Below are 25,722 nucleotides of genomic sequence, written 5' to 3' on the forward strand. Positions count from 1 at the left end.
GATCCCCCTGTGTTGGTTCTGTCTCTCCTCCTCTTGCCCTCTCCCCACCCTAATGTCTTCCTGTGCCTTCTGGTCTCTTGTCACAAAACTCTGTCTTTGAGGATTCTATCGAGGGCACCACCACCGTATTTTATTCTAGTTTCCTGAGAATCATGTGCAAGAGGCATTTTCTTCTTTTCAGTGTTCACCATGCCTGAAGTTCCCTTCATCCCCTGCTGTATTTGTGCTTTATGTTTGCTTTTTCCCTTTCTTAATATCTCTGCTTCCTCAGATTCCTCATGTCTAATCACTGTAACCACATTATACCACTGAGAGTAGTAAATGAATTATTAAACATGGCAGGTCCTCAGAATGGTACATGGCACACAGTAAGCACTTAATAGGTGTTAACTACAATAACCAGTTCACAAAAAGAGCAGGACTTGATAGGGTGAGAGTAGAAAGATGTTATTCTCCTAACTTTTGTCCTTTGCCACATTTGTGACAGATTCTGCAGCATTTCCTACCACTTTTAGATATTAGGAATAGTGTCATTTTCAGATTATCTGAAGATCCAGCCCAGCCCAGTATGTAAGTGAAGAACTGAAATGCCCCCTGCGCACTTCCATTGGTCGCCTCCACAGGTTGCCTCACTCCGTTAAGAAAGTCCTTTGAGGCATCTGATTTGAGCCTAGCCACTTTCAAGTTCCCACCTGACCCCAGGACAACTCACCCCCTCATTCTGCCATCAGTACAAGTTCTTTGCTCACTGGTCCTCTCTCCACTAGTCTGTCAGAGCTGTTCAAGCCAACCTCTTGCTTGCAGAATTTCCAGCCATAGGAGTCAGGTCCCTGTCCCTGGGTTTCCTATATTCTCCCTGGACGGTCTGCTCTGGTCCCTTGGCAGTTTCTGGCCCTTGGATTTCTGTGGCTCAGCGAGCCTCCTGCCAGGGGTATGAGGCCAATTGTCCATCCTCACCAGCAACCTGTCCCCAGCAGTGCTTCCCTTGATGGTCTCCTCCCAGAGTCTGGGTGGTATTGCAGGAGTAGGAATGGGGAATACACAGCCCTCCAATGCTTCTCTCAAAAAAAAAAAAATTTCTCTCTTCCAACCTCTTTCCCCATAGCTCTTGCCTCCCTTGTGTAGCCTGGATGTGGGTCATTGAATAAGGGCTGCAGAATTGTTTTGAATTCTGAATGAATCACATGGAAACTACTGCTTGTTTTCTGCTTTGGGTCTTCAGCTGAAATTCCAGTTAAGAAAATTCCCATTTTGTGTGCTGTTAGAGCTGTAATTACTATTAATTTTCAATAAGTGAGTGGTATCCAGATTCAATGTTTGCAAAGAGATGGGTATATGATTACCCTCATATCTGTGGGTTGAAGTGCATAGCCTAATCTCTGCCAGCTGAGGGGGGGCACTCATGAAGACCGGCCTTGCTGGATGGATGTGTGATTATCTCCTGCCCTCTGTAATAATACTAATAGTGGACACATTAGCACTTCCCATCTGTCAGTTACTGGCTAAGTGCTGTAAATATTTAACTCGTTTAATCCCCACGGCAATTGTCTGAGGCTGTTACAGTTTGTTCCCATGTCTCCTATCATCAGCCATCGCTTGTAAGGAGATACTTCTGATGAACATTTGGCTGTTTTTCCTTGGTGACTCTATTCATGTTCTAAATGTAACAGAGGAACCCCTTTAAATGTACTCATTTATCCGCAGTCTAGTTCCAGAGAAAACTTGAGACATGGAAGCTCTACTTTAAGAGGGGTACAATGCCAGATGGAAATGAAGTTACAACAAGAAGGTGGAAAAGTTTTAGAAACTCAATTCCAAGATATGATTATTACAATATTCAAGTGTTTTTAAAGTACTTCACATGAAAATTATTATTATCTTATATGGATAATTAGCTGTCACTATGCTATTTAAACACTCCTAGGGGCTTCCCTGGTGGCTCAGTGGTAAAGAATCTTCCAGCCAATGCAGGAGACTGGGGTTCATCCCTAGTCCAGGAAGATCCCACATGCTGCGGAGCAACTAAACCTGTGTGCCACATCCATTGAGCCTGCGCTCTAGAGCCCAGGCACCGCAACTATGAAGCCCTGGTGCCCTAGAGCCTGTGCTCCACAACAAGAGAAGGCACTGCAATGAGAAGCCCGCGCACTGCAGCTGGAGGGTAGCCCCTGCTCTCTGCAACTAGAGAAAAGCCTAAGCAACAGTGAAGACCCAGCAGAGCCCTCCTCAAATTTTTCAATAAATAAATAAAGTACAATTATAAAAAATAAATAAGTAAACGCTCCTAGTAATTGCGGATGATTGCTGGTGTTGGAAAATGTGGCAGGTAATCTCCCACGGCAGAAGTTCATCCAATGTTTGTGATCATGTAAAAGAACAGACCAAGACCATTTTTTTGGTAGTAAACAAGGTCAATTAATTGGCTTTTTTTTATATCTCATCACCACTAAACAATGTTTTGAAATGATGCTTCATCTGCTTTTGTTACACTAATTTGTATGTAACAGTATGATAATGTTAATCTATTTGCTAATGCAATACATGAAAATATTTCCATATGTTTGTGTTTTTAATTGAGACCTAGGGTCTCACATGAGTAATTATATTGGGGGAGGCTATATATTTGGCTATAAGGAAACAGAAGGCAGTGATGAAATTGTTGTTGCCAAAAGGGCAAGGAAGGGAATGAGCAAGAGAAAAGCAGAAATATGGACTGAGATGACCTCAAGTGAGAAAGAAAGAAGAGCTGAATTCACAGACTGTTTAAAGACCCCAATTCCATTGGTCAAGGGAAGACCAACAAAGTAAAATCACATCAGAGAGGTTGAGAAAGACGAGGGTGAGGGCTTCAGAGCTTTAGGTTCCTTTTTGGTAGAGTTTAAGAAGGATGTGTCCTACACCAAATTATCCTCAATCGCAAATTTCACAGTTCCAGTCTATTACAGTAAAATTTGTATCTATTCGTTCATCTGTCTCTATATACTGTGCTGTGCTGTGCTGTGCTAAACTGCTTCAGTCGTGTCTGAATCTTTGCGACCCTATGGACCATAACCCACCAGGAGACCGTAGCACACCAAGAATACTAGAGAGGCTTGCCAGGCCCTCTTCCAGGGGATCTTCCAGACTCAGGGATAGAGCCCATGTCCCTTACTTCCCCTGCACTGGCAGGTGGGTTCTGAGCCCCAATGGCTCAGGGGAAAAGAATCCACCTGCAATTCAGGAGACTCAGGAGATGAAGGTTCAATCTCTGGGTTGGGAAGATCCCCTGGAGGAGGAAATGACAACCCACTCCAGTATTCTTGCCTGGAGAATCCCATGGACAGAGAGACCTGGTGGGCTACACAGTCCATGGGGTTGCTAAGAGTCAGATGGGACTGAGCAACAACTAGTAGCTATTATACCCTCTATATACTAGCTCCCACTTAATGCCAGTTTATTATTTGTCAGGTTACCTAACTGAAATACTCACAGTAATCTTAAAAGGTTGTTACTAGTATTCCCATTTTAAAAACAAGAGAACCAAAACTCAGCAAAGATGCAAACCTTGCTCTAGATCTCATGGCTAGTAAGTGGTAGACATGCGATGTGAGTCCACATGTCTTAATTCATATTCCACTCTTTTTTACACTATTTTAATGCATTATTCATTAAATATTAAGTTTCTATGAAATGAAAGCATTCAAATTTTGAATCTCTGTATCCATATTGGTATTTAGATACCACCTAATCTAAAGCTTCCCTGGTGGCTCAGAGGTTAAAGCATCTGCCTCCAATGCGGGAGACCTGGGTTCGATCCCTGGATTGGGAAGATCCCTTGGAGAAGGAAATGGCAACCCGCTCCAGTATTCTTGCCTGGAGAATCCCATGGACGGAGGAGCCTGGTAGGCTACAGTCCATGAGGTCGTAAAGAGTGGGACACGACTGAGCAACTTCATTTCACTTCACTTCACTTCACTTCACTTTAATCTAAGGACTTGAAATATAGAAAATTTCAGAATCTAAATTGGATAGAGTCTCACTAGGTGTCCAATTGGTAGTTTGACTCACACTAAGCTAGGAAATCAGAGAACTGCCCTCTTGACTCCCATGAGAAGAAGAGAAGAATGTGAAAAGGCATATTTTTTCTTTTGAATCTGTGGACTAAGCCAAACAAATATAATCCTACTAGTGTTAGAGGAAAGCAATTTTGGTTTCTGAAATTTAACTTACAACTTTTTTCTTCTCCAGTTCCAGCTCCATTTCTCTCTTTTCCTGTTCACGAATTTTTCTGCGCTGTTCTACATATTCCAGATGTTTGACTTCTCTTTCAAAGTAGTGACTTACACTTGATACCTGTTAGAAATACAGGCCCATGAGAGCGGGGCTCACACAGAAGCCTCCATGTTCTTGACAAGGCTCTGGAAGAACGTCTGCTGCTTGTAAGTTATTAGCTAGATTGCCTGCTTTGGGATAAGGCCCAAAGCCCACTACCAGAGGGCTGAGGTTTAGGGACCTGCGAATTGGGGGATGGCAGAAAAGGAGTGGGATTGGAAGGAGAGGGCTGCAGAAAATTGTAATTTTGTAAGAGAAATGTCCTTGGATGCCTCTTTTCCCTCCTTTTTCTCCTTCTCACTTTTAAGGCTGAGGGAAGTTTTGCATTATCAGTCAAACTTGGAAAATCCAGACGAGGATGTCAGTGGAAACCCTAGAGGGGCTGGAAGCAGAGTTGAGTTCCTGGTCCCCTGGGGAGCGTGTGTGGGCAGAAGAATAGAGCAGGGAAGGTATCAGAGACCTTGGGCGAGGTGACCAAAGCAGGGAGAGTTTTTTGCCTGCAAGTAACTAGGTTGATATTGTTGGAACTTGCAACAGATTGCAATCTATATATTTAATGTTTACTGTATCCATATTTATGTACTATTTATTGATATTCTTTTTATAAAATAACTATTAACACTGCTTGAAACAAAACCCCTGGATGCTATGCATGGAGGGGCAGAACACTGCCACTTCAGACCTGCTGCCGGCAGTACACCAAGTTGGGGAAGGATGGATGGAGGCTGGCGATGGAGAGATGCAAAAAAATGTCAGCTGGGTCCTCTGGGAAGGGTATCACCAAAATAAAGTCCCATGCTTGGGTTACAATATGAAAATAACTTCCTATGATTATGAATCCCCAAATCAATTCTTCTCTGAATCTGGGCTTCATTTACTTGGCCTTTCTTTCATCGCATGCTTTTTTCCCCCTCTAGCTTTAAGTCATTTATCTCATACAACAGGAATACATCCCCTCATTATTTTATTTTATATTGGAGCATAGCTGATTAACAACGTCGTGTTACTTTCAGATGCATAGCAAAGTGATTCAGCTACACGTATACATATATCTATTCTTTTTCAAATTCTTTTCCCATTTAGGTTAACATCCCCTTATTTTGACTGCATGATTCTTTTATCTTCTTACAGAGCAAAAATGCTGTCATTTCTGAACATATTTCTAAAACCTGTCTCAGCAGTATCTGATCACATAAATCCTCAAAGCCAAAAGTTACTAACCTCATTGGTTGAAGGGTGACTTAATGTCCAAGGAATTTCCAATATATGCAGTGTTCCATAATAATCAGCTATGGCTATAAATTGCTGCTTAGCTAAAAGTTTCAAAAAGTGGGGAGAAAAAACAGCTCTGCAATCAGAAAGTCATCTTAGAGGTTAAACATGTACTGCATTTTTGCTTTGTGTTTCCCAAAGGGCCTGTTGTGATTATAATAATCTTGGCATTTTCATCAGACCTTCATGACTGCAGATTATAATAACACATGAAAGACACTTTTCCAGTTGGTGAAATGAAGGCTGAGACCTTGAGCCTTTCTCAGCCACCCTGCTCATCCCCAATCATGTTTTCTTAGTCTCTACTTTAAGGACTGTGACTCCCAGGTGAGGTTGACCCTCTCTGACTGGATCCATGGCAGATTTGAGAAGGAAGCAGGTACAATACATGGAAGATTTTCACAGAAAAATCATGATGCCAATTTTCACCAAAGACAGTAAGGGCTAAAGGATGCCATTATCCAGATGAATTTCAAATACAGCCAAAACCAGTTTTCTTATTACAGAAACAAATCGCTCCTTTTGGTCATTTTAAATGGGTATAAAACACAAGCATATTTGAGAATTTTAATTTCTTATCTAAACTTTTTTCTCCTCCTTTTCAGAAGGTCTGGTTCACATTGCTAAATCCTAGAATCGTAATCCCTTTAGGTATGCAAAAGCAATGTTTTGCAGCAAATATGGGAAAACACATTTTTGTGACATATACGGTCAAGTAGTAGCCAGACTCTGACGCTCTAGAAATCCTGAAGACTGTGTTTCTAAACCTCATGTTTTTTCTGAGAAAATGACAATTTTATGCCCGTGCATCTCTGGAAACAAAGGGAAACTTCTTTTAAATGAGGCAAATATATACTTAGTCTGGGTAGAAAGTATTACTTGGGTGAAATGGAGAAACTGAGATAAAGGATATAAATTACTTTTCTGTCGACATGTTCTTGAATTTCTGCTTGCTCTGTTATACACTATTTTTTCCTCACAGTTAATTCAAAAGTTATAGTTTAAATAGATATATGATCTCACAGAGTCATTGAGATTTCATGAAAAGAACTGCTTGATATTGTCCAGGGGAAAGCCATAAAAGTGATAAAATATTGAACATTTGTGACATAACAAAAGATTAAAGATACAGAACTTATTCTATTTGAAAAAGAAGCAGCAAAAGGTAGCAAGGATTTAGGGTTCACCCTGTGATTTAGGGACCCAGAGAGGGTGACAAGCATGCTTTTCATTGCGTGGTTCAAAATCAGCCCCTGCTTGACATACTAAAATGTGTCTCAGAAATAACTGATGAAGAAACTAGTGAAACTCAGGTTGTAACCAAAATTTGAGTAGAAGAGGGAAGGGAAAGGAAGTGCAGTGATGGAAGGGAGGAGGTGGCATGGGGAGAAGAAGCTTGAGAAGCAACATCAGAGGCTTTCCAGATGAATGTCAAAATGTCCCCGGCCTAAAAAATGCAAAATGACTTTGCTCCTTTAATCAGAGTTAACATACCAGAAAAGGTCCAGGGTTTGATGTACATGATCATAGTTATACAGATGTTTTGGGACTGGGCTGGTTCATGAGTTTTCTCAAGAAGGTCCCAGATATCAATGTACCCATCTTCTCGGCCAATATAGAAGACTCCAGGCCTGGTCAGGGACCAGTGCCCTGAGGTGTACCTTTTGGGTGCACAGCATGACTGAAGGAGGGGTCCGGTCTAAAATTAAAAACAAAAGTTTTTGTTATTATCTGAGGGATATTTACAAGGTTTTTTTTGTTTTTAGAATAAAACTCAGATGGCTATGATCATATAACAGCAGAATTATGCCTACTCAGAAGTCTTCTTTGTTTTCCTTATAGGGTTTTTATATATGCTGGCTCTTTTCTTTCTTGTATATTTTTATAGCATTTTTTTTTCTTATTTTAGTGACTTTTTAAAAAAGATCAAATTTTCTAATTGAGCTATTGGTGGTTCTAATTCAACTGTTCCTAAAGCCCATTGCTATTTGTTTGGAGACTGGTGGACACTGGATGAGTAAAGATTATAAGATTATAAATTTTGCTTATATCTTTATTTTCCTGTCAGGTGCCTACTCACCATGGAAACAGCTCTGGTGTTCAGGAAAAGGGATGAACAGTCAGTTCTGTGAGCTGCATCCAGTAGTTTATGAATATTCTGGGGGAGAGATTTTGGACCACCAATGTAACATAATAAGATCATTTCTCTTCTCTGCTGTGGGGTACTTTGCCTTCTTCGAGGGGTTTTCATAGAGACAGAAGATCAAAATGCATTCTCTTCCCACCATCACACTCTACCTGGCAACCAGGTGGACCCCTTCACCTACTTATATCTTCCGGGACTAACCTAAGCTATGGAGCTGCCTCCTACCTTCCCAAACATGCAAACAAAGGCTTCTTGTGGGGGACAAACACCACTAATTCATGGACTCCTTACAGGAGACCCTGCAATCTGTTCTTGCTCAGTTACTTCGGTTTCTGTGGCTAACCAGGTTCTTGACCCCTGCACAGTCTTTGGACAATCTTGGCTTAATTTCTTTTTTCTTTAACTGAAAAACTAATACTTGCTTGTTGTAAAGACAAAAAAAAAATCATACCAAAGGACATTGGTATGAAGTAGAAGTCCTTTTCTGGAAGGACACTTAAGGAGATCCCAACTTTTTTCAATGACAAACTTGTACACACACAATTTTTTTGAGTATTCATGTAAGTTAGACTCCCAGAAATAAAAGGGGAAAGTGTTAGGTCCAAGAATATATATATATTATAGATATGAAACTCATATATATATATATATATTTTTTTTTTCCCCCAGATTTTGATAATTCTCTTAAGTAGCTCATGAAAGGGACATATCATACTGATTTTCCTGCACTCCTGCTTCACTCAATTATACCAATCTTTCTAGGTTTTGGCAGTTTAGCTCCTGACTATCTGGATCCAGGCCCTGTCCTAAATCCTGACCACTGGATTCTTGGCACTGCCCCATCCTGACCTCTGCATGTCTCTGTCTGCCTGGTGATAGAGCCCTTAGATTTCTTACTCCCACTTTCTGGTGACCAGTTGCCTGGTGCAGGAGCAAAGATGATAGACCCATTGCTTCTTTGGGCTTCATACAGTAATCAGTATCCCATCTTGTATTTTAAGAGGAGGGGAAAAACATAAACCAAGTGAACAGCTCACAACAAGTATTTAGAAGACAACACTGGTTTCAGAGAACAAAAGACTTGTAAATGTTTCCTGCCTTCAGGGAAGAAAAGCAAATGGTTGTGTTTTCCAAAGGCTTGTATTGGTTCTGCTGACAGGCTGGGGCCCAGGCCATCTGTTCCAGTATTTCTAAAAAGCGTCCCAAAGGCGTTGTTATGTCAGAACAGTCTGTTGTTCCTATTGTTTTTCTCAATAATAAAGGACCACACACCTACTCCTCCATTTTGCAGGCAACTTACCATAATACCTTCTTTCCAGATGGCTACGTTCCAACCCCCAACAGTGAGGATAATGTCCTTGTAGAAAGGTGACCTCTGAACGGTGTGGACAGCTCCATCATGGACTGTGTAGAGGCTCACAGGCTTCTTTGCTGTTGGAGTGGAAAAGGCCATTTCATCTTTCATAACACTGTTTACATTCCTACAATGAAGAATGGGCAGATCTCTGATGGACAGATAGGTCCTGATTAATGAGGTCTGAGAGTGGAGAACCAGAGGTCAGTTGAGGTGAATCAATCTGTCAAGGGACAGCTCCTCCTTTTATGGAAAGTCCAGGGAAATTCCCATCGAAGCCACTTTGGAGGCTCAAAGGAACACTTTCTGTTCTTATTCATTTACTCATTTATTAACCCATCACTTAGTCAGTGTTATAGATTGCTAGTCAATAGATATTTGTGGACTGTTTGTACGTACCAGCTGCTATGGATGGCTGGGTAAAAAATGGTTAATAAACAAACATGATCTGCCCTCTCAGAACTTAAAATCCAGTGGAAAGACAGGTACTCCACAAACAAATCCCAAGGTATATAATAAGAAAATGTGAAATGTATTATGAAGGAAAAAAATACCACAAGAAAAAATAACAAGGGACATTTCGAAAGGATTCTCTGAAGGTGAGTCATTTAGGCCTGAGTTCGGCATGGGAAGATTTTGGTGTGGAGTAAATGGCACCCCACTCCAGTACTCTTGCCTGGAAAATCCCATGGACGGAGGAGCCTGGTAGGCTGCAGTCCATGGGATTGCGAAGAGTCGGACACGACTGAGCGGCTTCACTTTCACTTTTCACTTTCGTACATTGGAGAAGGAAATGGCAACCTACTCCAGTGTTCTTGCCTGGAGAATCCCAGGAATTGCAGAGCCTGGTGGGCTGCCATCTATGGGGTGGCACAGAGTCGGACATGACTGAAGCGACTTAGCAGCAACAGTAGCAGCATTCCAGACAGGAGAATGATACACAACAAAGTCCTGGGAAGTGTTTAGAGTATCTATAATTTTGAGGAAGGCAATAGGACTGGAGTCTGATAATCCAGAAAGTGAAGAGGAACTAAAGAGCCTCTTGATGAAGGTGAAAGAGGAGAATGAAAAAGCTGGCTTAAAATTTAACATTCAAAAAACGAAGATCATGGCATTCAGTCCCATCACTTCATGGCAAATAGATGGGGAAAAAATGGAAACAGTGACAGACTTTCTCTCGCGCTACAAAATCACTATGGACAATGACTGTGGCTATGAAATTAAAAGACGCTTGCTCCTTGGAAGGAAAGCTATGACAAACATAGTGTATTAAAAAACAGAGACATCACTTTGCTGACAAAGGTCCATATCATCAAAGCTATGATTTTTCCATTAGTCATGTACAGATATGAGAGTTGGATTATAAAGAAGGCTGAACGCTGAAGAATTGATGCTTTCAAACTGTGGTGCTGGAGAAGACTTTTGAGAGTCCCTTGGACAGCAAGGAGATCAAACCAGTCAGTCCTAAAGGAAATCAATCTGAATATTTGTTGGAAGGACTGATACTGAAGCTGAAGCTCCAGTACTTTGGCCAACTGATGCGAAGAGCTGACTCACGGAAAAGACTCTGATGCTGGGAAAGATTGAAAGCAGGAGGAGAAGAGGGTGTCAGAGGATGAGATGGTTGGATGGCATCACCAACTCAATGGATATGAGTTTGAGCGAACTCCAGGAGATAGTGAAGAATAGGGAAGCCTGGCGTGTTACAGTCCATGGGGTCACAAAGAGTTGGAGACAACTGAGCAACTGAACAACAACTGATAATCCCAGGGTGAAACATAGGAAACAAATGAAGACCTGGTGAGTCCCGGTGCTGCAGAGCCTTATTAGGAAAAGCATTTAGATACATTCTAAGTATAATGTGATTTAATGAGTCCTTTAGGGCTAGAAGACGATCTGATTGATATATGAAACGATTCTCTGACTGCTGTGGGAAGAATAGATCAGAGGAGATAAAAGCAAAGAGGGGACACTATGGGAGGTGGATGCTGCATTTATGGTGAGAAAGGATGGTGACTTGAATGAAGATGCAAGGGAGGAGTGGATAATCAAGAAATATTTGTGAGCTAGAGTTGACATGCAGGTGAAAGAAATGAAGTGCTGAGAATGACAGCCAGGTTTCTGTTAAGAGCAATAGGCTCATTGTACCTTCCATTTATTGCCACTGGGAAGACCAGAGGATGAGCTGGTTTGGATATTAAAATGATGACCTCCGCTTTGTCTCTGTCCTGGGCACCAGGGTACTCCTGCTCCCCTAGTCTGTCTACTCTGCTGTGGCTTGGTTTCCTCTCCCCTGGCCTGGCTTTGGAGCCGGCTGCTCCTCTCGCCTTGCTGCCCAGACCCACAAGTCCCAGGGATGGCCCTAAAAATATGCGCCTGTCTAGGTCAAACTACACTGTGTGTCTACTTTGTACTAAAACCACCAACTTACTCTGAATCTCAACATATTAATAGCTATGTGAAGGTTTGATTTTTTTTTCTCAGAACACCAACATAACATTAAGCAGAAAAAAGAGCCACCATAATCTTTCCAAAAGATGATACAATGTCAAAGAGATTTTTGTCCACCCATGTTCACAGAAGCATTATTTGCAATACTGAAAAGGTAGAAGCAATCCAAATGTCCGTTAATGGATGAATGGATAAGCAGAATGTGGTATGCCCATACAATGGAGTATTATTCATCCTTTAAAAGCAAGGGAATTCTGACATATGCTGCAACATGAATGAAAATTGAGTATATTATTTTAAGGGAAATAAGCCAGTCACAAAGAGGCAAATACTGTATGATTCCACTGACATGAGGTACTTATGACAGTCACATTCATAGGGATAGAAAGCATAAAGTTGGTGGCCAGGGGCTGAGAGGAAAGGAGTGGGAGCTACTGTTTAACCAGAACAGAGTTTCAGTTTCACAAGGTGAAAAGAGTTCTGGAGACTAGTTGCACAACAGTGTAAATATACTTGACACCATGGAACTATACTTTAAAAATGGTTAACGTGTTAAATTTCTTGTTTATGTATATTTTTATCTCAATTTAAAAATTATTTGAAAAACCTAATAAAGTACAAATTTAACTGTAGCTCTTCTAAGTTAAAAACAAACAAACAAAAAGGCCAGTTTTCCTCTAACCAAAGCTCCATCTTGAAGACAGCAGAGAAGACTTATTTCTAAGGCCATCTTGAAGTGATCTGGAAGATTCCTGGGAAGGCAGGAGATCCCTGGAAACCAGCAGCTTTCTTCTTGCTGATGCTGTATTTCTCAGATCTTGGTTTTGTCTTTGTTGAGCTGGATTTCCTATACCATCTCACTCTATGAACAGGGCTATCCAGGAGTCTAGAAGCCCTCTGCCACCAGTGATAGGAATATAGATAACCATCAAGACTGGTGCTTTAATATGTTGAATGTTCTCAGCCCATATAACTTTTCCTTCCTTTTATCCTTCGAAAGACCTTAGTGCCATTCAGCAGTAAATGGAGCTATCCTTAAGTTATTCAATGAAATGCCAGAGCCCCCAGTCAGATAAGAAACTTAAACAAACAAAACCGTAGTTCCCAGAGTCATTATCGAAAGAAGGATTTAGCATCCTGATGTGGTTAAGAGCACAGACAGCCTGGGTTCAAATCCACAGTGTCGCTGTGAAGATTAAATGAGTTAATCCATGGAAAGTACTGGGAAGAGTGCCTGACACATGACACATGCCAACTTGTGAGTTGAGTACATGAGATGATTATGTCAACTGTCATCATCATCAAATACATCAGCCTGTATTTCTTGGGTCATCTGGAAGCCTTGTTTGATTATGACTTCTTCATCACACATAGCTCAGGTAGGGTAATCCATCTTTTAGAAGTTTCTTCTTAGAAGAAGAAACTCTCCTTCTTGCCTTGCACATTTGAACTTGGGGCAGATCAAGAGAAAATGGGTCCTAGTAATTGCCTCATCTTTACTCAGGAAATGTCCATGCTGTTTATGAATGCCATTGGGCTGGTAACTCCCAAGGAAAACACTGCCAGTTCACAGAATGTAAGTAAGCTGTACAATTTACAGTTCAGCACCTCTACACATTGACAGTCCCTGAACTTCACCATTATCCAATGGGAATAAGTGTCCTTTGACTTTCCATGTTACAAAATCCTTGATTGGTAATTTTTTAAGTATTAAAGTAAGAAGATGATTTTAAAATGCCCTTTAAGTAGGTGGTTAGAGCTATTTCTCTCTCTCCTTTTTTTTTTTGGAATGAACTAAATGCCAAGAAATTAAAAGCAATTTCTCTTTTACTTTTCCACTCATATCCCACAGGCCACAAAGCCCTGGCATGTTTATCTCTAAATCTCTCTCTCTTGAATCTCTTCTGTCCATCCTCATCACCCTGCCTGCACATCAGTCCTCTCCATTCCTCATCTATGCTATTGCAACTGGTCATCCCACCAATAAATTAATCCAAACCTTGCTCTCCTGACAGAGTGATTTTCTGATCATATCAATGGTACTAGGATGAGGTCCATGGCTTAGTGAGGCACTCAAGGCTCTTTGCCATCTAGACCCGAATGTCCTTCCTGGAGCCTTTCCTGCTGCTGTAGTCCTCTCTACTGCTATGCTTTGGCCAGGAGGTCTCCCTGTTTCCTACTTGTTCACTGCTCTTGTGAGCTTCTGTGTTTTTGTATTTGTTCCTCTTTCTACCTGGAATGTCTTTCTCCATCTGGAAATTTGAGATCTACCCTTTAAGACCCAGCTCAACTGTATCTCTCTATGGTGGGGCCTTTTCTTTTTTTTTAAACTTTTTATTTTGTATTCTGGTATAGCCAATTAGGGCTTCCCCAGTGGCTCAGCGGTAAAGAATCTGCTTGCAATGCAGGAGATGCAGGTGATGCGGGTTTCATCCCTGGGAGCTTGGGAAGCTCCCCTGTAGGAGGAAATGGCAATCTACTCTAGTATTCTTGGCAGGAAAATTCCATGGTCAGAGGAGCCTGGTGGGCTGTGGTCCAAGGGGTCACAAGAGTCGGACATGACTGAAGCGACTGAGCGTGCATAGCCAATTAACAAGGTTGCGACAGTTTTAGTGAACAGCAAAGGGATCCAGCCATACGTACACATCTATCTGTTCTCCCCCAAACTCCCTGTAGAGAGTTGGTCCCCTTGTGGGATTCCATGTCACTTAGTGTTTGCTGCCAGCCACAGCACCAAGGACAGTGCAATGTCATCATTTGTTATGTGGCTGACTTCCAATAAATCAGCATTCTCCTTTAGGGGAGAAATTATCTTGTTTATCTTTGTATCCCTAGTGCCTGGCACATAGTAGATTCTCAGCAATGATTTGATGAATGAATGGAAGTAAGAACAAACATCAAAGAGGTATAAACATAAAGCTTTTGGTTTTTAAGTTTATTGTCACTGTCTCTGTAGATGGAATACAATTCATTTAAAATAAATAGCTCAACCTGTTTGCCATTGGCTACCTTAAAAGCAGTTTAGGGTAAGCCTCCAAGAAAATCTGAGACCAGGAGGAACCCATGTCCATCTGTGCACAACCAAGTCATGGTGTCACAAACTGAGTCATTGCCTCAGCTTGTATCCCAGGGGTGTGGAGGAGACCGTTATCATGTACTAATGTGCCTGGCCTGCAGCACATGCACTACTAACATTCATGGATTATTAAATAAATAGAAACATAAATCAGCATAAAAGTAGTTAAATGTAATTCACTATGTTATATTATGCTCAGTATATAATGTTGAGTTCAACCTTAAATCATGGAATTGAAAATGACTGGAAAATGGGAAATCAGTCTCGGTTCTACATGTACTTGACTCTTTTTTAAGTCATATACAATCCTCTCTCAATGCCCCACTCTTATTAATAACACATATTTAGGTCTCTAGGCAGGAGACTTGTGTAAGAAAGGTAGGAATGCCTTTGTTTCCAGATGAAAATGACCACCCTGGAGGCAATGCTGACGAAGCCGATTTTGCAGGTCTAAGGCAGACACTAGCCTGCAGAGCCAGACTCAGAAGTGAAGATTAAGGTGGAGATCTGAGCCCCAACAGCTGTCCCCTGCAGGCAGTGGCTCTGACCTTTGGACCTCAATCACTCGCACATAGGTCCATCTGCTCCAACCACCCACAGGACTGACTAGATACCCTTCTGCAAACCAAGCCTCATTCCTTCTTCTCACTGCTCCACAGGGTTCAAGTGGTTCCAGGAGCTGCCTCTTCCTTATCTCATGGTTATTCCACACTCTGAAAAGTAGGTCAAATATATGTTCATGCCATGATAAAATCCAAAGCATTAAAGCAAGTGGTTGTAATTGTAGTGTGCCCCAAGGCTCTGAGCTTTGACGGGGAACTTTGCTTATTGGTGGTGGTGGTTTAGTCGCTAAGCCATGCCCAACCCTTGTGACCCCATGGACTGTAGCCTGCCATGCTCCTCGGTCCATGGGATTTCCCAGGCAAGAATACTGGAGCGGGTTGCCATTTCCTTCTCTAGGAGATCTTCCCAACCCAGGGATTGAACCAGTCTCTTGCGTTTCCTGCATTAGGCAGGTGGATTCTTCAGCCAGCAGGGAAGCCTGAATCATTGACTCTGATTCTTGTTCATACCTGGGTGTGACCCTCCTACCTCTGTTCAGCTGCCCAGAGTCCAGGCCTAGGATCAGGGGAACACATGAACACCAACCAGTCCCAGCCCCTAGAGTTATTTCTCCCTTACAGTGCTGAGGTCTTCAAGATCTTGGTGAATTTAGCTTATAATTTCACCTTGACTCAGGTTTCCACACTGCTGAGCTACTGGGTTGTTGAAGTATTGAAACAGCATTGTTGTTTTAAAATTGAATTGTCCAAGCGTCTCCATAATTTAAGCACCAACAGATTAGTGCTCCTCAAATTTTGGTGTGAAAACAAATCACCTGGAGAATTTTATCAAAATCTGTATTTAGATTCAGTAGGCCTGGGGTAGCATCCTGTTTTTCTAACAAGCTCCTAGGTGACAATGGTGTGGCTTATCTGAAGCCCTCACTTCAATAGCAAGTATAGGGTCAGAACCTCACATGCCTTCCCTCCCATAAGGCAGGCCAGGGCTCCTCGGTGCTTTGGAAAAAAGAAACAGCTTATTAATAATGGAGCAATCATCAAAACTTACTCATAGGATGAACCTAGAACATATTATACAGAGTGAAGTTGTCAGAAACAAATACTGTATATTAATGCATATATATGGAATCTACAAAGACAGTACTGATCAACCTATTTGCAGGGCAGCAAAGGGGACACAGACATAGAGAACAGACATGGTGAGGGGGAGGAAGAAGAGGGTGGGGTGTTTGGAGAGAATAACATGGAAACATGTACATTACCATATGTAAAATAGGTAGCCAATGAGAATTTGCTGTGTGACTCTTTAACAACCTAGAGGCGTGGGATGGGGAGGGAGGTGGGAGGGAGGTTCAAGAGAGAAGGGACATAGGTATACCTATGGCTGATTCATGTTGGTGTTTGGCAGAAACCAACACAATATTGTTGACCAATTATCTTTCAATTAAAAATAAATGAATTGAATTATTGAAAAATCATAGGAAACATATAGAAACAATAAAGAAGGAAAAAAACCTCACCCATAAATCGGCCAGTTTCAGGGTCTCTTTCCATTTTCCAATCTGTGTATATCACTTCACCTTCCTAAAAACATGACAGGTTCCCCATGAGTACACTGACAACTTAAGAGACAGAAAACCTCACATTCATGTGCTAAGACTGATTGCAACCCAAACACAAAGCAACAAGTTGATTTAATCAAATGACAGTTGGGTGCAGTGAGGGTGACGGGGGAAGGTTCAAAAATGATTACTTGATTTTATATTAAACAAGCAAATGAATTTGTTGAGTTTTTATCTACACACAGTGATTTGAAGAACTCAGGCAATTATGAAAATAATCTAGCTACACAAAGTCCAACTGCTGGGTTTCCAGAGTCTGTTGTTAACAGAAAATTGTCCCAATGGATGTAAAGCTCCAGAAGGGGAGGGATCTCATCTGATTTATTCAGTGATGTGTTCTCAGCATGTTACAAAAAATCATGCAATAAGAGAGGAGGAAATATGTATTCATCATATAGTACTCATCATCTTTGAATGCTGAGAACAGGAAATAAAGTTCCAACCAAACAACATAACAATTAATATATATTCCAGTTCTATTTATGGCCATTTTAAGGAGAAGAGAAGACAAAGGAACCTGGTGTAGGCAGAAATTACCACTCAGAGGAGAAAGACAGAGAGAACCAGTGAATGGGGAGAGGTTTAGAGAAAAAATTTAGTCTCATGCCACCATCCTATAGATATAAAACCCAGACATAATCTCCTAATCTCATTTTTTTTCCACCAGATAATAAGAGGAAAACACAGAGAAGGGTGTATCAAAAAATGAGTTAAGAGGACTCAGAGAAGGGCATGGATTGGGATTATAGGGGAGGGAGGGGAGATGGAAAAACATTTGATTTATACAAAGTGTAGGACAATCTCAAGCAACCGAGGCCACTCTTTCACTCATCCACGTCAACTCACTTGATAGACAAGGACTGTGTTTGGTGCTGGAAATTCAGAGTCTGAGGACAAGTCTTCCCTCCCCTCTTGGTGCACAGTCTAAGGGAACAGGCACCTGGAATATGTCTACTGTACACGTCACCCTTGGGGCTATGGTTTACTCCAACACCATAAACTGTGGTGTTGGAGAAGACTCTGGAGAGTCCCTTGGACAGCAAGGAGATCCAACCAGTCCATCCTAAAGGAAATCAATCCTGAATATTCATTGGAAGGACTGGTGCTGAAGCTGAAACTCCAATACTTCGGCTACCTGATGCAAAGAGCTGACTCATTAGAAAAGACCCTGATGCTGGGAAAGATTGAAGGCAGGAGGAGAAGGGGATGACAGAGGATGAGATGGTTGGATGGCATCACCGACTCAATGGACATGAGTTTGAGTAAACTCTGGGAGTTGGTGATGGACAGGGAGGCCTGGCGTGCTGCAGTCCATGGGGTCACAAAGAGTCGGACACGACTGAGCAACTGAACTGAACTGACAGTGCTTGCTGGAGTTGTCAGGAGCTTTACGTATGCAACCTCAGCCTTTACCAAAGTCCTCTAAGAGAGTTAGTATCTCCTGGCTCATAGCTGAAATGAGGAACTTTGACACTGAACTGAGTCAAAGGAATAATTTGTACCCAGTTAATAAATATTTGTTGAGAGCCCATTATATTGGGCTTCCCAGGTGGTTCAGTGGGTGAAGAATCTACCTGCAAATCAGGAGACACGGGCAGACATGAGTTGGATCCCTGGTGGGCGGGGGCAGTGGGCATCCTCTGGAGGAGGGCATGGCAACCCAGTCCAGTATTCTTGCCTGGAGAAACCCATGGACAGAGGAACCTGGTGGGCTACAGTCCACAGGGTCACAAGGAGTTGGACATGACTGAAGTGACTTAGCACACATGCACAGACATCCATTATAGCGCCAGCTATCTGGCTGGAAACCTTCACATCCCTCTCCATCTGGTTACTTAGTTCTGGCACTTCCACTCCCCCTACACCTATGTGACATTCTTGTCCCCACTGCTCAGGCCCTCTTCACCCCTGGGTGGGCCCACCTGAGATCACCGTCAACCTGGCCTCTGCTTCCAGGGTTCCACTCCCTCCTGATTCAGCCCTCTGCCCCTCTTAAACTCCCTTATATTATCTGTCCAAAGTAGAAGGATCAGTCAGCCACATCAAGGGCTGGTAGAAGAGTGCCCCACTGGAATGTCAGGCCCTAGAGGGCAGGGAATTCTAGCTGTTCTGTTCACTGCTATATTCCCTGGGCAAAGAACAGTGCCCAGCATATATTAAATGATCAATAAATAACTGCTGAATGATGAATGTCATTCATTCCAAGGAGTGCAGGGATCTGAAAGGCAGGAAAGACTTTGGTACAAAAAATGAGAGAGAAAAAAATCAGAGCAGAAAGAGTGAGGAGATTGGTACAGATGAGGTAGAGAGAGAGAAAGGAGGCAACTTATGCAGAAACTTACAGGCCTTGGTGTAAGGAGTTTGAATTTTTCATGTATCATGAAGAAGTCACTGAAGAGGAGTTAAAGCCAAGGGTGTCAGGCTTTCAGTTAGTTCAGTTCAGTCACTCAGTCGTGTCCAGCTCTTTGCGACCCCATGAACCACAGCACACCAGGCCTCCCTGTCCATTACCAACTCCCAGAGTTTACCCAAACTCATGTCCATTGAGTTGGTGATGCCATCTAACCATCTCATCCTCTGTCATCCCCTTCTCGTGCTGCCTTCAATCTTTCCCAACATCAGGGTCTTTTCAAATGAGTCAGCTCTTCACATCAGGTGGCCAAAATATTGGAGGTTCAGCTTCAACATCAGTACTTCCAATGAACAACCAGGACTGATTTCCTTTAAGATGGACTGGTTGGATCTCCTTGCAGTCCAAGGGACTCTCAAGAGTCTTCTCCAACACCACAGTTCAAAAGCATCAATTTTTCTGAGCTCAGCTTTCTTTATAGTCCAACTCTCACATCCATATATGACCACTGGAAAAACCATAGCCTTGACTAGACGGACCTTTGTTGACAAAGTAATGTCTCTGCTTTTTAATATACTTGTCTAGATTGGTCATAACTTTCCTTCCAAGGAGTAATTTAATTTCATGGCTGCAATCACCATCTGCAGTGATTTTGGAGCCCAAAAAGATAAAGTCTGTCACTGTTTCCATTGTTTCCCCATCTATTTGCCATGAAGTGATGGGCCCAGATGCCATGATCTTCGTTTTCTGAATGTTGAGCTTTAAGCCAACTTTTTCACTCTCCTCTTTCACTTTCATCAAGAGGCCCTTTAGTTCTTCACTTTCTCTCATGAGGGTGGTGTCATCTGCATATCTGAGGTTATTGATATTTCTCCCGGCAATCCTGATTTCAGCTTGTGCTTCCTCCAGCCCAGCATTTCTCATGATGTACTCTGCATAGAAGTTAAATAAGCAGGGTGACAAATACAGCCTTGATGTACTCCTTTTCCTATTTGGAACCAGTCTGTTGTTCCATGCCCAGTTCTAACTGTTGCTTCCTGACCTGCATATAGGTTTCTCAAGATGCAGGTTAGGTGGTCTGGTATTCCCATTTCTTTCAGAATTTTCCACAGTTTATTGTGATCCACACAGTCAAAGGCTTTGGCATAGTCAATAAAGCAGAAATAGATGTTTTTCTGGAACTCTCTTGCTTTTTCCATGATCCAGAAAATGTTGGCAATTTGATCTCTGGTTCCTCTGCCTTTTCTAAAACCAGCTTGAACATCTGGAAGTTCATGGTTCACGTATTGCTGAAGCCTGGCTTGGAGAATTTTGAACATTCCTTTACTAGCATGTGAGATGAGTGCAATTATGCAGTAGTTTGAGCATTCTTTGGCATTGCCTTTCTTTGGGATTGGAATGAAAACTGACCTTTTCCAGTCCTGTGGCCACTGCTGAGTTATCCAAATTTGCTGGCATATTGAGTGCAGCACTTTCACAGCATCATCTTTTAGGATTTGAAATAGCTCAACTGGAATTCCATCACCTCCACTAGCTTTGTTTGTAGTGATGCTTCCTAAGGCCCATTTGACTTCACATTCCAGGATGTCTGGCTCTAGGTAAGTGATCACACCATCATGATTATCTTGGTTGTGAAGATCTTTCTTGCACAGTTCTTCTGTGTATTCTTGCCACCTCTTCTTAATATCTTCTGTTTCTGTTAGGTCCATACCATTTCTGTCTTTTATTGTGCCCATCTTTGCATGAAATGTTCCCTTGGTATCTATAATTTTCTTGAAAAGATCTCTAGTCTTTCCTAGTCTATTGTTTTCCTCTATTTCTTTACATTGACCGCTGACGAAGGCTTTCTTATCTCTCCTTGCTGTTCTTTGGAACTCTACATTCAAATGGGTATATCCTTCCTTTCCTCCTTTGCTTTTCGCTTCTCTTCTTTTCACAGCTATTTGTAAGGCCTCCTCAGACAGCCATTTTGCTTTTTTGCATTTCTTTTTCTTGGGGATGGTCTTGATCCCGGTCTCCTGTACAATGTCAGTAACCTCCGTTCATAAATCATCTTAAAGATTTTCTTTCTGAACCTGTCATCCTTGGCTTATAAAACTTTGGTGTGCACAGAGACAAATATTATATGATTCCACTTGCATTTGACTACTAAAACAGTCAAATTCATTGAGAAAGTAAGTAAAATTGTGGTCGCAGGAGCTGGAGTCAGTAGGGAATGCAGAGTTACTGCTTTAACTGGGACAAAACTTTAATTTGGGATAATGAAATAGTTCTCAAGATGGATGGTGGTGAGAGTTACCCAACGATATGAATATACTTAGTACCACTGAATGGTATGCAAAAAAATGGTTAAGATGGTAAATTTCATGTTTATGCATAGTTTGTCATTATTGTTACTATATCCAATTGCTATTTACCTTTTGAATTGAGTGAGTTTTTCACTCTCCTATTAGATTGTACTGGCCTAACAAAACAATATATTTTCTTAGTAAATCTGAAACACTTAGCATAGTTTTTCCATATGGTATAGGTGTTTGATAAATATTTGCAAGTTGATAATTTATTAGTAAAAAGAGTCATACTTACTTTTATAGTCTTTTATTAGTAGAAAGTCATATCTAATTTTATAGACTGTTCACATTTATGAATTTAAAGACATCTAAGAACTTGATAGACTATTCAAATATGAACCTATGAGACATTGAGGTTAAAAATTTTAAATGTAAGCAAGCATATAAAAATATGAAAACAGGATAAATATTGTAAGCCAAAAGATAGAAGACTAAAAAATGTATTGTAAGCCCTCATAAGACAAACATACTATAGAGGTCATAATCATATATTTAAATGTAATTTAAATGCTAATTTTAGAAGCAGGTAATTCCAACTCACCTCTGTTCCCACAAAGAACTTGGTGCAGAAGTCATCTATTGGCTTGAGAATATTGCTCAATGCATTCTCCAGATTCTGGTATGGGTTCATTTCTCCTGCCTTCACTGCTTTGCTCTGGGCTAATATTTTTTCTTTTAGAGATATTTGGATAGAAGAAGCACATATTTACATTGAAAGATCTTCTAAAATATGATTAGTTTATATTCTCTGTCCTTTCTCACACATATCCACCCTACTTCCTCCCCAGTGTGGTGGGCATAAGTCCAAGAATTTTTAGACTTCTAATTTAGCAGTAGAATGCATTTTTCAAGCCACAGTTTATATGGAATCCCTTGCCTTTGAACCTGGTCAAAGCCACACTGCTCTGGTTTTCCACACACTGGAAAGGGAAGACTCCTCTGCCCACTTTTCAGGGGCTCTAAAAGTTTCCATGGCACAGTCTGAAAGTCACTTCTACAATATCTATATTATCTCAGAATTATTGACAGTATACTGGACACAAAATACATCCTCTAGGTTATATAACACCCTTGGATTTTCTCAATAAGAGATATCATTGATATTTCTCTTGAATTAACACCCTTGACAATCTCTAATGAGCAATTCACATTATTTTTATACAGTTGGCATCATATAGCAATTTTTAAAAATAATTCAAGGTTAGCCTTTCACGTGTAAATTTTTTAACTGCTAAAAACTAAATCCAAAAAAAAAAAAACTAAATCCATCTAACGTGTTATTTGTGTTTGTCATAAATACAGCATGTTGAACGTTATTTAATGCTGGCTGATTATTTCAGGTTTATTGTTTGAGAACTTCAATGATTATACTGTATCATAGTTCTCCATGTAAACAGTATGAGCACAGCTAAACTAGGGGGTGAAATTCAAATGTCATCTGTAACTTTTATCTTTTTAAAAGCATCTGAAAAAAAAAAAGCATCTGATTAATCTTAATTAATCTAAAATTAGTAAATGCTATTTTTTGAGATCTTAATAAATGTTAATTGAAGCTTTTAAAAAGAGAGAAAAGCATGAATAAAAGAGCAAAAATCATTCATTATCACATTTCCCAGAGGTATCACTATTAAAATATTGGTCTATTTTCCTCTATTACTTTTTGGTGATTATATATAGACAGTTTATTTTTTAAGTGGGTTTTCTAGCTTTACATCCTTCTTTTCTATTCTCTTAAAGATATATCTTGGGCATTTTTCCAAATCACTTATTTTTTTTTAACATGATATTATATTCCTAGGAAAGATCATAAAGAAATGTTAAGCTCACAATACTTTACTCATCACACACACCTTTAATATATCCTCTGGGTTATACTAACCATGGAAGAACCAACAAAAGTATAAATGAAAACTAAATAGGAGAAGAAAACTTCAACTATACTAAAAATACATTTTGCATTTCAAAAACACTTTGCCATAATCTCAGACAAAAGTAAAAGATAATCATCATGATTTAGTAAGCATAGTCAACCAACACTTCCTTTGTTTGGGATCTACACACTTTGTGCAATCCCTTTTCATACTGGGTAAGACATTAAAAACAAGTACCAAAGTAAGCCAAACATGGGATCTTTAACTAGCTGTATTACACAGTGTCATCAACACTTCAAGAAATAACTAGACACATTCAACCACACTGTTCCTTCTAAAAGATATTATTCACAATGCATTTAGCAAGAGCAAAAAAGGCATTTCATATCTATTTAATACATAAAATTAAAATATTTATTTCAAATTCTTCACTCTCATTTTTATGTGTTTTTCTCTTTTTAAAATAATGTACATAAATATATTACCAGAGTAGAACATACATAAATACATTGTAAATAAATACATGTTCATTGGGAATATGTGCTTAAAAAATGTTTGCTGAGATACGTTTGTTAGGTTATTCCTTTCTGCCCATGGATGCTGCAGAGAAAGCATCGTTGAAGTCTTTCCCCCTCCACTGCCGTCATGTCTAAATCAGTCTCCCAAAGAGCCTGAACAGATGCAGAAGCTCTTCATCAGAGGATTGAGCTTTGAAACAACTCACGAGGGTCTGAGGAGCCGTTTTGAGCAATGGGGAACGCTCACAGACTGTGTGGTAAGGAGGGATCCAAACGCCAAGCGCCCCTGAGGCTTCGGGTTTGTCACATACGCCACGGTGGAGGAGGTGAAAGGAAGGCCACACAGGTGGACGGAAGTGTTGTGAAACCCAAGAGGGCTGTCTCAAGAGAAGATTCTCAAAGACCTGGTGCCCACTTACCTGTGAAAAAGGTTTTTGTTGGTGGCATTAAAGAAGACACTGAAGAACATCACCTGAGAGATTATTTTGAACAGTATGGGAAAACTGAAGTGATTGAAATCATGACTGACCAAGGCAGTGGCAAAAAGAGAGGCTTTGCTTTTGTAACATTTGATGACCATGACTCCGTAGACAAGATTGTCATTCAGAAATACCACACTGGGAATGGCCTCAACTGTGAAGTGAGAAAAGCCCTGTCTAAGCACGAGATGGCTAGTGCTTCATCCAGCCAGAGAGGTCGAAGTGGTTCTGGAAACTTTGGTGGCGGTCGTGGAGGTGGTTTTGGTGGGAGTGACAACTTTGGTCGTGGAGGAAACTTCAGTGGTCGAGGTGGCTTTGGTGGCAGCCGTGGTGGTGGCGGATATGCTGGCAGTGGGTATTGTTATAATGGATTTGGTAATGATGGAAGCAATTTTGGAGGTGGCGGAAGCTACAATGATTTTGGCAATTACAATTAATCTTCAAATTTTGGACCCATGAAAGGAGGAAACGTTGGAGGCAGAAGTTCTGGCCCCTATGGTGGTGGAGGCCAATACTTTGCCAAACCATGAAACCAAGGTGGCTATGGTGGCTCCAGCAGCAGCAGGAGCTATGGCAGTGGCAGGAGGTTTTAATTACTGCCGGGAAACAAAGCTTAGCAGGAGAGGAGAGCCAGAGAAGTGACAGGGAAGCTACAGCTTACAACAGATTTGTGAACTCAGCCGAGCACAGTGGTGGCAGGGCCTAGCTGCTACAAAGAAGACATGTTTTAGACAATACTCATGTGTATGGGCAAAAAACTCAAGGCCTGTGCTTGTGACTAATTGTATAACAGGTTATTTTAGTTTCTGTTCTGTGGAAAGTGTAAAGCATTCCAACAAAGGGTTTAATGTAGATTTTGTTTTTGTACCCATGCTGTTGATTGCTAAATGTAATAGTCTAATCATGATGCTGAATTAAATGTCGTTTTTGTTTTTTTTTTTTTAATGTGCTGCGTAAAGTTAGTCTACTCTGAAGCCATTTTGGTAAACTACCGTGTGAAGTTAGAATTCCTTCAGGGTGATGCCAGGTTCCATTTGAAATTTATTTACAACCTGCTTTGGTGGAGAAGCTGTTGTCTTCAGAACCTTGGTATAGTTGAACTGACAGTTACTGTGATGTGACCTGGAGTTTAAATGGGTGACCATTTAAAGAGTCACCCATGCAAAGTCATGGAGTTTTTTTTTTATTATTATTATTAATGACTGTTGGCACATCCTATGCAATATATCTAAATTGAATTATGGTACCAGATAAAGTTTTAGATGGGAATGAAGCTTGTGTATCATCCATTATCATGTGTAATCAATAAAAGATTTAATACCCTCAAAAAAAAAATGTTTCCTGAGGGAGTGCTCCCC

General features: G+C 40.9%; 1 protein-coding gene and 1 pseudogene across 9 annotated transcripts in view; one reads left to right on the top strand and one right to left on the bottom strand.

Annotated features, from left to right (window-relative positions):
• The window catches only part of DNAI3 (dynein axonemal intermediate chain 3), a 120,689-nt gene that overhangs the window by 28,675 nt on the left and 66,292 nt on the right, over positions 1–25,722 (bottom strand). For 8 of the 9 annotated variants that reach the window (XR_011565826.1, XM_070786196.1, XM_070786193.1 and 5 more), the window contains exons 17-22: positions 22,038–22,168; positions 16,694–16,757; positions 9,030–9,160; positions 7,078–7,282; positions 5,533–5,624; positions 4,210–4,332 (exon numbers count right to left, since the gene is read on the bottom strand). Coding sequence is in view for 8 of the 9 variants with exons in the window: in XM_070786196.1 (XP_070642297.1) it covers positions 4,210–4,332; positions 5,533–5,624; positions 7,078–7,282; positions 9,030–9,160; positions 16,694–16,757; positions 22,038–22,168 (746 nt within the window). In the remaining variant the exon portion in view is untranslated. The remainder of the gene's footprint in view (positions 1–4,209; positions 4,333–5,532; positions 5,625–7,077; positions 7,283–9,029; positions 9,161–16,693; positions 16,758–22,037; positions 22,169–25,722) is intronic. The other variant, XM_070786197.1, reaches the window with a different exon arrangement.
• On the top strand, positions 23,377–25,257 carry LOC139179479 (heterogeneous nuclear ribonucleoprotein A1-like; annotated as a pseudogene).

Source organism: Bos indicus, chromosome 3 (assembly GCF_029378745.1).
Source record: "Bos indicus isolate NIAB-ARS_2022 breed Sahiwal x Tharparkar chromosome 3, NIAB-ARS_B.indTharparkar_mat_pri_1.0, whole genome shotgun sequence".
Lineage (NCBI taxonomy): Eukaryota > Metazoa > Chordata > Mammalia > Artiodactyla > Bovidae > Bos > Bos indicus.